The sequence below is a fragment of the Sinocyclocheilus grahami genome, unplaced genomic scaffold, assembly GCF_001515645.1.
Source record: "Sinocyclocheilus grahami isolate Dianchi unplaced genomic scaffold, SAMN03320097.WGS_v1.1 scaffold361.1, whole genome shotgun sequence".
Lineage (NCBI taxonomy): Eukaryota > Metazoa > Chordata > Actinopteri > Cypriniformes > Cyprinidae > Sinocyclocheilus > Sinocyclocheilus grahami.
This window is the reverse complement of record NW_015505540.1, coordinates 427,244-441,351: the sequence shown is the minus strand read 5'-3', so window position 1 is coordinate 441,351 and position 14,108 is coordinate 427,244. Positions and strand designations below refer to the sequence as shown.

The following is a 14,108-nucleotide window of genomic DNA, read 5'->3' as shown; positions in this document are numbered from 1 at the left end:
ATCACATGCAAAAACCATCACCAGTACTTTTAAAGCAGTGAGGCATCATACATCTGTCTTGTCTTGAATTAGGCCCACTCACTTATAGAATAACAGTAACAAAGCTGGTTGCCAAATCAGTAACAATACTTTGGCTTGATGTATTATGCATGTGAGTTTTGCTTTGAAATATGCCATTGTGTAATTTAAGTTAAAAATGACAACAACAACAGTAAACACATAGTTTGTAAATAACACACCCAGTTAAAGAATTTGATATTTTTATTGTCACTCTTGTTGTCATCATAATGTAATCTAATTAAAGAACTGCTGCCTTCAAATATCATGCATATAAGCAAGTTTAATATATTATTTTTATTCCGTTTTTTACCACAGTGATGCTGATGATAGGGTGTCTGGACAAAGATTATGACAACGTTTAAAACTGAACACCCAGTAGATTAGAAATACTACTAAACAATTGAAAACGAAAGTTGAGAAGTATTCGAAATTAAAAAGCACTTATTTAACAGTCACTGTAATGACAGTTTATAACTCCCAGCCATCATCGACTGTAAAATTAAAATATACCTTTTAAACGTTCAAGTTGAATTCACCTATTCGTATAATGATTTAAGGCCAAGCCCAAACCTTTAATTTCAATTATTTAAGAAATAGCCTACTTACGAACAAGCCGAGTATATGTCCACACGTCCGCTCATTCTACTTTCGCGTCAGCGATCGCTCCTGTCAGTCAATGGTCACGTGGTCACAAAGGGGCGGGTCAGCGCTTAGCTCACGTGCTTCAGGATTTTGGTCTTTTCTTTCTTGCTTTCATGACAGCGTTTCCAAAATATTGCTGTAACATTTTATGTTATTTGTAGAAAAAGGAGTATAGCCTATTATTGTAAAATATAATAGATTAAATTCATTTGAAAAAAATGCACATTCAACAAATATGGTACTTGGTGCCCTGTCCCCTTAACTTTTAATAAATACTTTTCTACTAATTTAATTTAATTTCTTTTAATGAAATTAACAGCATGTGTTATTTTAAGAAATGGAAATGGGCTAGCCTTGATCATTAACTACAAACCAACATTTAACACCAAACTGAGAGGCTAATTTTGTAGTCCATATGATATAGGCCTATTTACAATCCCTTTTTTTTTGGTGCCATTTATTGTTTTTTGTTCAAATCTTTATTTTTAAAAGATTAATTTTGATGCAAATTGCAAAGTTACACCAATCCGGGGTTAAAACTGTTTTTAGACCAAAATAATAACATAACTCATAAAAATTATGTTTGATGGCCTATGAAATATTTCACCAGTGAATTCAATAGAATGGACATTTAATTGGATTTGAATACTTCCCTGAATATACTTGCACTCTAGTCTTTCAGACGCCTACCTGGGGTGAACCTGATGATGTTGGACTCCAATCAGAGCTGGAGTCCATCCAAACCCAAACACTGCGGAGCTCCTCCAAGAGGACGTGCGTATGCAGTCCTGAGAGTTTGATCAGAGTGCACGAACAACACGATAGTGAAGACCATGAAGCCGAAGTCGCTCTGTGTCCCGCGGCTTGGCCTCTTTGAGGACAGATACAGGCGGCAGGTCGACACCGGCGCACCGGAGCAGAGCCTCGATCAACCGGTAGAGAAGAGACCCAGAGATCTGCGCTATACTTTACTGCCGGAGAGATCACCATACGAGCCTTTAGTGGAAGACGACAGCCAACACAAACTAAAGGAGGAAAAGAAAGCAAAAAAGAAAGAAAAGTATAAAAAATACAGGAAGGTAAGATGAATATTACACTTGTAGTGTAAAAAGCTTCACTAGTGCTGTTTTTGTTTTCTTGTAACTAATACACTAGCTTTCAAAAGTTTGGGGTCGGTCAGATTTTTTTTCATGTATTTGAAACAAGTCTCTTTTGCTCACCAAGGCTGCATTTATTTTATACAGTAAAACCAGTAATATTTTGAAATATTATTACAATTAACAAGAACAGTTTTCTATTTGAATTTAAAAATGTGGTTTATTCCTGTGATGGCAAAGCTGATTTTTTTTGCATGATTACTCCAGTCTTCAGTGTCACATGATACATCAGAAATCATTCTAATACATTGGAGCTCAACAAACATTTCTTAATATTTTAAGAAAAACAAAAACAGTTGTTCTTAATATTTTTGTAACTGATACATTTTGTTTTAGGATTCTTTGATCAATGTAGCTATTTTTTTGTCTGCTCCTAAATAAAATACACTATCAGAAAAAATTTACAAAAGCTGTCACTGAGCGGTATTTAAAAGGTACACCTTTTAGGTAGGCTACTAATATGTACACTTTATGTACTAATAATATATGCATTTAAAGTACCAATATGGACCCTTTAGGTATGTGTATACCTTTTGAAAAGGTACCACCCCAGCAACAACTTTTGTACCTTTTTTTATGAGAGTGTATGGTAAAGGTCTTTGTTAAACTAACAAGTGTGTATTCTTATGTTACTGGTATTATAAATAAAATACAAGAATGTTACCTAGCAGTGACTTTTTCAATTTCACTAGTAACGTGTCATATTTATTCACTGTTGTCACTATACAGACAGGCCTACTTGTTCGTTACTAGTGCATATTATTTGCTAGTAGTTTACGTTCCGGCAGTGACAAATAACTGTTCCAGTGGTATTGGTAAATTTGTATTTTTTTGTGGCTCAGATATCAACTATTCTGTTCTGATTAATTTTATTTCCAGTTGTTGATGTTGATTTTCATTTGCACAAATTTGAGGGTACTTTAGTGAGGAAATAGGATAATTCTTCAAATTTGTCAAAATGATGTGTTCCTGATTTAAAATGTCACAAACTCTACCACTGAGTTCAGAATGGTAGTGCCCTGGTCATGAGTGAAAGGGTGACATTATACAAACAAACAAAAAAACTGTCATGTGTTATTCAGTTTTTCAGATGCTTTCAAAAACAAAATGTTTTTTTTTGCAATAACCAGGAAATTTTGATTATGAAATCATGCACAGTCCCCACTTCAGTTTATCCTTTGTATATAATAACCATATCAATTGTTATTTTCAGAACAAGCACATGTCTTTTTCAGGGAATTTGCTGACCCAGTGTTAGACTGGGTCATAGATCAACAGGTAACCTGTGTGGCATCTTAGACTATTTCCTTATCAGACTTAGCTGATTAAAACTGATGAGACAGAGTAAATGGAGTATCTTTAGCAAACAATCCACTTAATATCTGTAGAATCATTGTTATTTTCTCCAAAACATTTACAAGTAACTTGATCAAGTTTGGTGCTAATGGCCAGCATTCTCAATAATATAAAATAAAGGGCTCAACAATAAGGACTTTATGTTGCTGGCCCAGTTGGACCATCCAGTATTTTAGATTTGTTCCTCCATTTTCACTGGCCACAACCATAAATAGAACAGATTTTCATATATATATTTTAAATAATTTAAACCATTACAGAAAACCAGCTTTTTGTGTTTGCAAAGCATAAAACACTTGTAATGAATGTAGATTCAGTAAATTTAGTGCATGTGTTTTTGGCCATATGCAGACCTTTCTAGTGGACCTAAAATACAACAAGGGCTATGTAGTCAGAGAGTTATTTGTGTTATTTTGGGAGGGAGAGGGTCATTCAAATGGCATGGAGTGTTCCATTGTCATGCAGAAGAAACTTCCTCCCTCAGGATGAAGCAGTGCATCCTGTTTCAGACCTGCTGTCACACAGAGAGACAGTCACTAATGTAAAGCCACTAAACTACACGCTGTTTACAGGTTAAAATGATAAAGTTAATCCAGCTAAATTGTCTACTTGGAAATCCTTTAAGTATTTCCTTTAAGTGGATCTCCTGGATCTGTGAATGAAGCCATGTTGCCTCACCCCCAAAATAGCTATTTTCAAAGGAACTGTTTTGCATTTTAATCCAATTGTTCAGATGATTTTGATTTGCTGCTCAGATTTACCAAATGCCAAAGCACGGTGGAAAAACAAATGTCCTCTTACAGCCAAATAATTGTATTTAATTTTTTTACAATAATTAATTACCCAAGAATGAGACAATTAAATAAACAAAGTAAAATTGGAAATGAAAAAACCCCCCACACCAAACCAACAGGGGAAATACAAACCAACAAGACATTTTTCCCACCCCAAACCCCCAGAACATAACACAACAGTGCTATCCAATAGTAAGAGTGGAGAGTATAGGAATAAAACTAAATAAAAGGGGATCAGATCTTTTCATATAACAAACGTTGCAACAGATTTAAAGAAATGTATTATCACATCACTTGCTCACCAATGGATCCTCTGCAGTGAATGGGTGCCGTCAGAATGAGACTTCAAACAGCTGCTGAAAACATTACGATAATCTACAACTAATCCACACCACTCCAGTCCAACAATTAACAGCTGTGTGTTTGTAAGAAACGAATCCATCATTAAGTGTTTTAACTTCAAACCATTGCTTCTGGCTAAAATAGAGAGTTCTCAGTCCACGATATTGCTTTCTCTTGTGAACAAGTCATCTTATATGAATCAGGAGAGAAATATGCACGGATCAAGGATAAACAAGAGTTCTAAACAAATATGTTTGTGGATTTTGATCTGAGAGAACAAAAAGGAATGGACTTTTTCACTGGAGGAAGTGACCGTTTTAGTCCAGAAATGATGGGTTAAAGTTAAAATGCCTAAATGATGGATTTCATTCATCCTCATTCTGATGGCACCCATTCATTGCAGAGGATTCATTGGTGAGCAAGTGATGTGATGCTAAATTTCTCAAAATCTGTTCCGATGAAGAAAGAAACACGTCTACATCTTGGATTATATTATATATATATATATAATATATTGGTTGGCTAAATTATATATTTGCTTTGTGTGTGTAAATTTTTCAACATTCTGTTTGTCTTACAGAACGTAGGAAAGGCTCTTCGCTACAGTTGGAAATGTCTGATGTTGGGTCTGCAGAACTTCACTGTGGGATATTCCACCCCTCTTTCCGCTGCTGCCTCAATTGTCCCAGATTTCCATCCGGGAGGAGCGTGGGGTTGAGACAGTCTGTGACCAGCATTTGTAATTTACTAAATCTTAAACACTAAACCTTTATGAATCATTTAATGCTGCACATCAAGACGATTTGACCCTGGGCAGCTCGACCTGTCATGCTGTAAACTGTTAAACTGATGTAAATATCTGCTCTTCAGATTTGTATTAAAGTGGAGTTTCTAACTTGCATTTGAGTTTTACAGCTGCAAGAAAGACATGTTTCTCTTTTTACTCTGAGATCTATCTGTATATATTTTGCTTTGGCTGAAAGAGAATATATGAATTTCTGTATTGAAGTAATTAAATATTCTTGTATTACAGAACTATAGGCTACTGACATGATTGATTCTGTAATTATTTTATACAAAGGCTGGAATGTTTCTCTGTCATTGTTCCAGCAGCAAATTGCAAGTGATGGTCACCTGCATTCATGCTCTGTAGATGTAATGTTGACAAAGGTGAAAGTGATTTAGACTCTTAACTGGAAGAGATAGGTATGTTTATGGTCTGTAAATGGAATGAAATGCCCTCTGAAATAACTGTTTGATTTGATTTAATCCATTTCATGGACAAAAAAAAAGATTTGCTTGACATGAGAAAGCTGAATGTTCTAGAGAGGGAAGTAAGAGTAAGTGTTTTCAAAGGAGGCCAAGAGCCTTAAAGACAAAGGATGGGATTATGAGAAACCACAACAGGAAAAGACAGTCTGGCACAGGGCATGACTTGTTTAATAGGGTTAGTGAAGCTGAGTATATGTCATGCTTGCAACACCTGTTCAAAAGGAATTAAGTGATTCATGTGATTTAAAAAAAAAACTCTGGGTGGGACTGTTTTTGTCAATGTATTTATTAAATTAAAAGTTATATTTTTATGCATATTCACCAAACATATTAAGATGCAATGTACAGTACATCAGTATAGACTGAATAAATATATCACATCAAAAACATGTTAACATATATGACATATATTGACACAATGGTTTAAAAAATGAGAACAAATGCAGTATTTTATAAGATCCTTTTTGACTTTGCTGTTGATAACATGCAAAGTCAACATGCTTTTTGACTTTGCTGTAACATCTTATATCAGTTTCTGTGAAGACATGTGCATTCCTACCAGGATTCATTTAACTTACAACAATGACAAACCATGGTTCACTGCAAAACTCAGACAGCTCCGTCAGGCCAAAGAAGATGCTCACAGGAAGGGGGATAATGTCTTGTATAAACAGGCTAAATACACACTGGAAAAGGAAATCAGAGTGGCAAAGAGGAATTATTCTGAAAAAATAAGGACTCAGTTCACTTCCAGTGACTTGGCATCAGTGTGGAAAAGTCTAAAAGAAATCACCAATTACAAGACACCATCCCCCAGCACTGTGGAGAATCAACACCTGGCAGACGATCTGAACGAGTTCTACTGCAGGTTTGAAAAAACACCCCACACCCATCCAAGAACTGTACTCGTCCAGAGTGAGCAAAAGGGCTGGCAAAATTACTCTGGACCCCACACATTCAGCACACTCCCTCTTTGAACTGTTGCCATCTGGTCGACGCTACAGAGCACTGAGCACCAGAATGACCAGACACAGGAACAGTTTCTTCCCTCAGGCAATCCATCTCATGAACACTTAACAATAACTGTGGAACACACACTATTTATTCACTCATACACTTATTTATCTAACACACATACTCGGTCTACACCTCAAATTTGCACATAATATACAGTACCTGTACATACAAAAACTGTCTATTGTAATATACCTGCACATACAACTGTCAATTTATATATTTTTATTCCTTATTCACTTGTTCTATTTTTTTATTATCTGTGTTTTTTGTTCTGTCACTGTCATTCTGTTACACTGTGGAAGCTTCTGTCACGAAAACAAATTCCTCGTATGTGTAAACATACCTGGCAATAAAGCTCATTGATCCTAATTCTGATACTTACAGACGTGTGATGTAGTCGAAAGATGCGCTGTTTCCTCCAGTGCAGCAGGTGACGCTGTTCAGCACTCAAGTCTCGTTGGTAACGTCACTCCGACCATCGAAGAAACGCGAGAAGACATCATGGCGGGATTAATGAAATCCGAAAGTGGCTTTAGAATCGAAACTGTCAGATTGAAAGTTATCTTGACTACTGTGTTGTTTTCATTTCATTTATCTCAAACGTCAGGTAAGCAATGGTTATGGTTTAATATATTAGGTTTATATATATTGCTTTTAAATGATTTAGGACAATTAAGAACGCTAAGTGTTGTTAGCGTACTGTGTGTAGTTGATGTAATTAGTTAAAGCTGTAAAAACGGATCTTTAAAAAAAATAACGATATGTAACAAAATCAATATTTCATGTCTCAGCCAGGTGTTTTGTAGTAGAACCATCACTTCACAGGAGATTGTTGATTGGAAAACATACATATTTTATACATTATAAATAAATAAATAAAAAAAATTCCCCCCCATAATAGCATATTGTAAATTTTGGGGAGACTCACACACACACACACACACACACACACACATATATATATATATATATATATATATATATATATATGTGTGTGTGTGTCTGTCTGTCTGTCTGTCTGTCTGTCTGTCTGTCTGTCTGTCTGTGTATGTGTGTGTGATTCACAAAAAGTATGACTCTGTCATTTTCATCTTCCAGCAGGTGCCACCCGTCCCATTATAGAAGTTAAAGATGGACAAGAAATCAAAGTACAAGCCTCACAACATTTTTGCTACAATAACTCCATCGTACCAGGATGGAGGGAAACATGGACTAGAATACAGGTAAAAGGCTTTTAACTATGAATCCTGTCAATGAGCGCAGTAATTTTTGCATCAATATTAACAGCGCCTTCCCCTTATGTGATTGACAGGTGAGAGTGTGGAGCACTACAAAGCTGAAGGTGACGGTGGTTAATGATGAGCAGGACCTGCAGGAGCTTGAGCATGTCAGCATCTGGAAACTCGTGCAGTACTTCGTTCATGAACAGACCAATGAGACCTTCGTGAGCGTCAGTCTCTTTAACAACAAGACCTGTTTCAGAGTGGACCCTTCAAATTCCCGTACACTCTATACAGTACAACCTAGTCGACGTGAGTTGAAAACATGTTTAAAAGAAAACAAAATCCAAATAGAAGGGAAAACCCATTCCAGCCATACTGAAAAGTCTTACATACTTTGATATGATCAGGACTGTGATATTGATTTGAAGATTTACGTTGTTTTTCCTCCTAGATTTTGACATCTACCTGTTTTTGGTTTTTCTGGCTGGACTGTTGCTGTTTTGTTTTGCAGACATTCTAAGCAGGTAATTGACGTTCATGTACTTAAAGGAATAGTTTTTACTGATTTACTGAAGATGTGCTTACTCTCTGTGAGTAAAATGATTACAACTGATTATTTTGGGTGAACTGTTCCTTTAATCAAAAATTAAAATTAAAATGTGTATTTTAAGACAGTTGTGCTCTTCCATTTCCTGGATGGAGGCACAATTTGGGTTCTTAGACAGACATAGTGTGTGTAACTCTCTGTGCTCATACCTGCTTTTTCTGTTTTGTAGAAGTCAAGTGTTTTACTACTCTGCTGGCATGAGCACTGGAATGATCGCCTCCCTCATCATCCTCATCTTCGTCATCAGCCGTTTTTTACCCAAGGTAGATTCCTCGCATTCTTTAATGTGTTTTAAACATCCTTCTCTCTACCATTGAGCACCTCAGGGTTTTGTTCGGCTTTGTGTAGCAGTTAATTGTGAGATCTTATTAAATGGTCTTATTTTCAACATGTTTGTTTCCTTGGCCTGTAGAAAAGCCCATTCTATGTGCTGCTGATGGGTGGATGGTCTTTTTCTCTCTACATCATCCAGCTGGTGTTTAGGAATCTCCAAATCATTCTTAAAGATCACTGGCATCTGGCTATCAGTAAGAGAACCATCAAAACATTGTGATGTAATTCAACCCTGGGTAAGGTAAAAAGGGTTTAAGAAGAATTTTTGATTTAGCCTTTTTTTTTTTTTATACAAACAAAAGTAAGTTTTTTTTTATTGTGCATAAAAGCCAATATAAAACACATTTATTTTTTGCAATATTACATTTTTTATATTATTTAAATAATATGAAAATTAACTTTTTACATAGTTCTAATGAGCATAAATACCAATATAAAACTAATTTAATTTCTGTAATACAACATTTCTGTGTGAAACCGTATTCAATGAGACATAATGGCTGTGGATGAAACTTTTTAACTGAGTTGTTAAAATTGGGCTAAAGTATATTTTATTATTTTATGATAGATAATAAAGTATTCACAATTTATTGTGTTTTTTATTTAGTGAAATATTATGAAACATAATTTGTACAGTATGATTTGATTTCATGTTCTCTTTTAAAAAACATTTTCTTGATTAATATTTATGCAGTCTTTAAAGTATATTAGTGGATGACTGTTCTTAGTTTTATATATGTTTAGGTTATGCCATTGTGGTCGGGTTCATCAGTTTCGCAGTGTGTTACCGCTATGGCCCCCTGGTGGATGAGAGAAGTATCAACATCCTGTCCTGGACGCTGCAGATATTCGGCCTTCTGCTGGTGTACGCTGGAATTCAGGTCCAGCAAGTGGCTCTGGCCATCGTGATAGCTGCATTCTGCTCCAAGAACCTGGAGTACCCTTTTACCAAGGTCTTCATGCTTTATCAGTGAGTATATAACTATAATAAATGCTGTTCGAGTACAGGTGCATCTCAATAAATTTGAATGTTGTGGAAAAGTTAATTTATTTCAGTAATTCAACTCAAATTGTGAAACTCGTGTATTAAATCAATTCAATGCACACAGACTGAAGTAGTTTAAGTCTTTGATTCTTTTAATTGTGATGATTTTGTCTCACATTTAACAAAAACCCACCAATTCACTATTTCAACAAATTAGAATACTTCATAAGACCAATAAAAAAAACCATTTTAGTGAATTGTTGGCCTTCTGGAAAGTATGTTCATTTACTGTACATGTACTCAATACTTGGTAGGGGCTCCTTTTGCTTTAATTACTGCCTCAATTCGGCGTGGCATGGAGGTGATCAGTTTGTGGCACTGCTGAGGTGGTATGGAAGGCCAGGTTTCTTTGACAGTGGCCTTCAGCTCATCTGCATTTTTTGGTCTCTTGTTTCTCATTTTCCTCTGGACAATACCCCATAGATTCTCTATGGGGTTCAGGTCTGGTGAGTTTGCTGGCCAAGCACACCAATACTTCAGTCTGTGTGCATTGAATTTATTTAATACACGAGTTTCACAATTTGAGTTGAATTACTGAAATAAATGAACTTTTCCACGACATTCTAATTTATTGAGATGCACCTGTACATGTTGAACAATGTAGTCATTGTCTTCTTGCTGAATGATTGCGCTGAAGGAAGCTGAAGCCAAAGAAACTTGAGCCACGGCGTCTGCTGACAGAAGAGGAGTATCAGAGACAGTCGGAAGTGGAGACACAGAAAGCTCTGGAGGAGCTTAGGAAATACTGCAGCAGTCCTGAGCTCAACACCTGGAAGACCGTCTCCAGGCTCCAGTCCCCTAAGAGGTATGAGAGGATATTTTAAAAGCAAATAAAGTGTTAATAAAATAATGTTCCTTAATGAAAAATGTTTTTTCTGACTATTATTTCATATGTCAGTATTTAAAAATATTGCAGATTTTATTGAATGATCAATGCTTCAGAATGTTGAAGAATCATGCTCAATAAGATGAATACGGATACAAAAACAAATATACAGAAAGACTGTAAAGGAATTTTTAATGTTAATGTAATTTTTATTTAATGTTGTGTAAAACCGTACTCTGTCTTGCACTCAGGTTTGCAGACTTCATAGAGGGTTTTCCACATCTGCTGTCCAATGAGGTGTCAGTTCACACACAGGAGTATGGGCTGGGTGGATCGTTCTTTGAGGATGAGCTGTTCTCCACTGATGAGGAAAATCAGGAAGAGGAGGAGGACGGGTGGGAGACGGATGATGATGTGAAGCCAGATGTGGCATCTCTTCGACTTAACAACACACGGGGGAAATGACCGATGAACTGCATTGGAAAGTATTTAATTTTTTAAGCAGATCTGAGATCTGTTCAAGTGTAGCATTTACTGTTCTTCTGTAGGTACCTGTTGGAGGTTTTTTCACTCATGACTTCAGACTCTGATGCATTCGTAATGGACTATTAATGTGAAAATGCCCTGTTGTTTTCATGGTTCGTGAGAAAGGAAAACAGTTGTTTGATTGATTTATTTTTCTTTAAAAAATGTTTTAATTTATTCATATTTTACTTGTCTTTGAATTTGTGCAGAGACTTCCTGTGTGAGAAGGGAACTGTGAATGCTGTATTGTTACATGGACTGTATTTTATGTGTTGTTTTTACGTTTATACTACTAAAGCTGTTGATCAGAAGAGGCACATGTCATACAGCTTTTTGTGGCCATTGACTGGAGCTGTAAGTCTGTTTATGGTCAAAGGATTGTTTTTATGAATGAGTAATAAAATCAGAGTAATACAATACAGTGTGTCTTAATGTATTAACATTAGTTTGTAAACTTAAAATGGTAAAATCTCTCCAAATTCAGTGTTAAATACATCTTTGTAGTGACCACTTGGTGGCAGCATAAACCAATAGGGGCTTTACATGTCAACATAGAGCTGTTCATCAAGACTAAGGTTGATAGTGGGTATTTCCATTCACCTTTTTTTTTCTTAGAAAGAGGAGATTTTGCATTGGGATAGTTGTCCTTGTTGTTGGATAATGTGCCAAAATGCATCAGGAGCTTCTAGTACTGCTTTATTTGCAACCTTTCTCTAAGGACAAAAAACTTTTAACATTACTTATACATTTTATCATCTATAGATGTGGCCCACAATATTTTCACCTTTCCTTTTCTCCACAAATGTAACAATTCATAGAGCATCGTTGAAGTGAACATGCTTTTGCGTCCACACGTATTTCTTTGCTTTGCAAATGAAAACCACAATAGTAAAGCTGAATGTAAGACGCAAAATCATTGGAATATTTTTCTCCCGTATTTAGGGGCTTCGTAAACCGTCTATTGCACGTGTTTCCTCTGCAATAAGAAACGAGATCATCTTTTTAAAAATAAGGTTCCCCTAAAATTTTCACTTTTCTTCGGTCTTGTTTTTATTATCGCTGACTCACTTCTACATTCCCTCTTCACCTCTCCAGTAAATGAACCTGTAAAAATATAAAGTCGTTCCGCAGCCGTCAGCAGAATAAGACGCAGTCCCTCTTTAACCAGTTGCACGGCTGATCAGCTTTTGGTTTTCTTTATACAAATGCTGTGGTTTGGCTGACCTTCATCGATCAGTGCAAGCCTTTCTTTGTAGCAGGTTTTGGAACAGGAACACGAAGAAAGCAGAATTGCGAGAAAACAGCAGAAGGATTGTTTGTTCTGTCACGCACGCACCTCTCAGGAATCCCGCCTCAGCTTTTGGTTTTGGATCCGATCGGCTTAGAAAGGCTGAATCTAAAGTTGCGGGCAAGAACAGATATCACAGCCTTCCTGGTCGCCGTTCTTCCTCTGCAGCTCATGCAAATGCTGTTTGCACTCCAGCGGTGACATCAGCGGTGCTCCCCGTGTGTCACTTGCACAGGATTCCTCAGTATTCTAGCGCACTGAGCCACAATACTATTTGCATGTACTTCCGTGGTAAATAAACAGCGTGTGTTACATATGCTAGGCAAATCGGTGGCACAGGTGGGCCGAGGACACTATTCCCCTCTTCCCTGAAATGCAGTTGGGAGACACCTGAGCCTGTAGGTGGGGATTCCCGTCCAGCTATCGGCTTATCGCTGTCGCTGGGCTTGCCCCGTCCGCGTGTAGGTGTGCAACATGTAAAACTCACGGATTTCCCCCGGTACACCTTCACAACTTATCCAAATGCGTGTCCATATTCATCGGACTGACACACGGCCGAGTCTGTGTCTGTGTGCGTGTGTTTGTTTAGCTTCCTCGTGGCTCATGCTTACACCTCTTCCTTGTTCACCTGTGTGGTTTGTTGTTATCCAACAGGTAAGAGGCGAGGATTCCCACGTTAACCCTTCATCTGCATGTGGTTAGATTGATCCTGTAGTATTATGATTGCTTCAGATGATTTACATGCTTCCTCTTAATATGATGCAACTTCATGCCACTCTCTCTGAGCATCAGACTTTAATGTTGTGTTCATTATAATTATGTTTATCATATTGACTAAACACCGGTGGCTAAGCAATGAGGGTCATATACTGCCACACGTGCGACTGTAAATGTCATTTCTTTGATATAGATCGATGTATGCAGCGATTTGCATATCATATCATCACATTAGGTGCTCTGAGACTTTGCATTATAGTCCAAATGACTTTATGACTGATAAGTTATCTTGTGCAAGAGCCATTTCAATTATACCAGTGCAACACCACACAACTGGGCTGAAAAAAAAAGAACATACCTGACTGGAAATTTCATACTGAAATGTCATATTGTGTCATTTCCTTATTGTGACATTGGGTCCAAAAGTAAAAAAATATGTCATCACAAATGTTAACGAAACGATGACTCTAAATATCATCATAAATTTCAGAAAGCCAGATTATGTGGTGTGTCTTCTTTTTGCCTAAATGTACTGCATGAACTCCACAAGTTTGTGTAAAACCTGATAATCGTGATCTCCAGCGTTACTTGAGAACGACCCAAAAACCATCTCATCACGTACGTTTAACATAAAAAAGGAACATGGAAAACGTAAAAAGTGCAGAATATACTATTTCTTTTTCATTTAACATTCTAATGTTTTATTTTTAAACATTCTGAAACTTTCAGATTACTGATTAGATTTTGAATACTTCATTTTCAATGTGGTCTCAAACTTTTGTTACCCACTTTTGTTTCACTTTTTATATTTTTATATTGTGAACAAACATGATCCATACAGACTTGTACATTTTGAAAATCTATAATTATAATGTATGCGCACCAAGGCAATTGCCTCAAATTG

The 14,108-nt window shown here is 36.6% G+C and overlaps 2 protein-coding genes across 3 annotated transcripts; both read left to right on the top strand.

Annotated features, from left to right (window-relative positions):
* The first annotated feature begins 1,365 nt into the window (after positions 1-1,365).
* Positions 1,366-5,906, top strand: LOC107549036 (uncharacterized protein C1orf115-like). Its single transcript, XM_016229943.1, has 2 exons — positions 1,366-1,781; positions 4,932-5,906. Exons 1-2 carry the CDS (start codon positions 1,536-1,538, stop codon positions 5,067-5,069), a joined length of 384 nt encoding a protein of 127 aa, XP_016085429.1. The 5' UTR covers positions 1,366-1,535; the 3' UTR covers positions 5,070-5,906.
* Positions 5,907-7,047: 1,141 nt separating this feature from the next.
* On the top strand, positions 7,048-11,608 carry LOC107549035 (nuclear envelope integral membrane protein 1-like). 2 transcript variants are annotated; one of them, XM_016229942.1, is made up of 9 exons: positions 7,048-7,247; positions 7,742-7,863; positions 7,953-8,172; positions 8,315-8,387; positions 8,640-8,733; positions 8,883-8,997; positions 9,548-9,773; positions 10,486-10,653; positions 10,926-11,608. In XM_016229942.1, exons 1-9 carry the CDS (start codon positions 7,142-7,144, stop codon positions 11,137-11,139), a joined length of 1,338 nt encoding a protein of 445 aa, XP_016085428.1. In that variant the 5' UTR covers positions 7,048-7,141; the 3' UTR covers positions 11,140-11,608. The 2 variants fall into 2 exon arrangements, with proteins under 2 accessions (XP_016085428.1, XP_016085427.1); XM_016229941.1 differs by having other exon boundaries at positions 7,739-7,863.
* Positions 11,609-14,108: the final 2,500 nt, after the last annotated feature.

Coding starts and splice junctions, on each gene's coding strand:
- LOC107549036 (XM_016229943.1), top strand. CDS start 1,536: ATGAAGCCGAAGTCGCTCTGTGTCCCGCGGCTTGGCCTCTTTGAGGAC. Junction 1,782..4,931: donor AGTATAAAAAATACAGGAAG/GTAAGATGAATA, acceptor TTTGTCTTACAG/AACGTAGGAAAGGCTCTTCG.
- LOC107549035 (XM_016229941.1), top strand. CDS start 7,142: ATGGCGGGATTAATGAAATCCGAAAGTGGCTTTAGAATCGAAACTGTC. Junction 7,248..7,738: donor TCATTTATCTCAAACGTCAG/GTAAGCAATGGT, acceptor TTCATCTTCCAG/CAGGTGCCACCCGTCCCATT. Junction 8,998..9,547: donor TCACTGGCATCTGGCTATCA/GTAAGAGAACCA, acceptor ATATATGTTTAG/GTTATGCCATTGTGGTCGGG.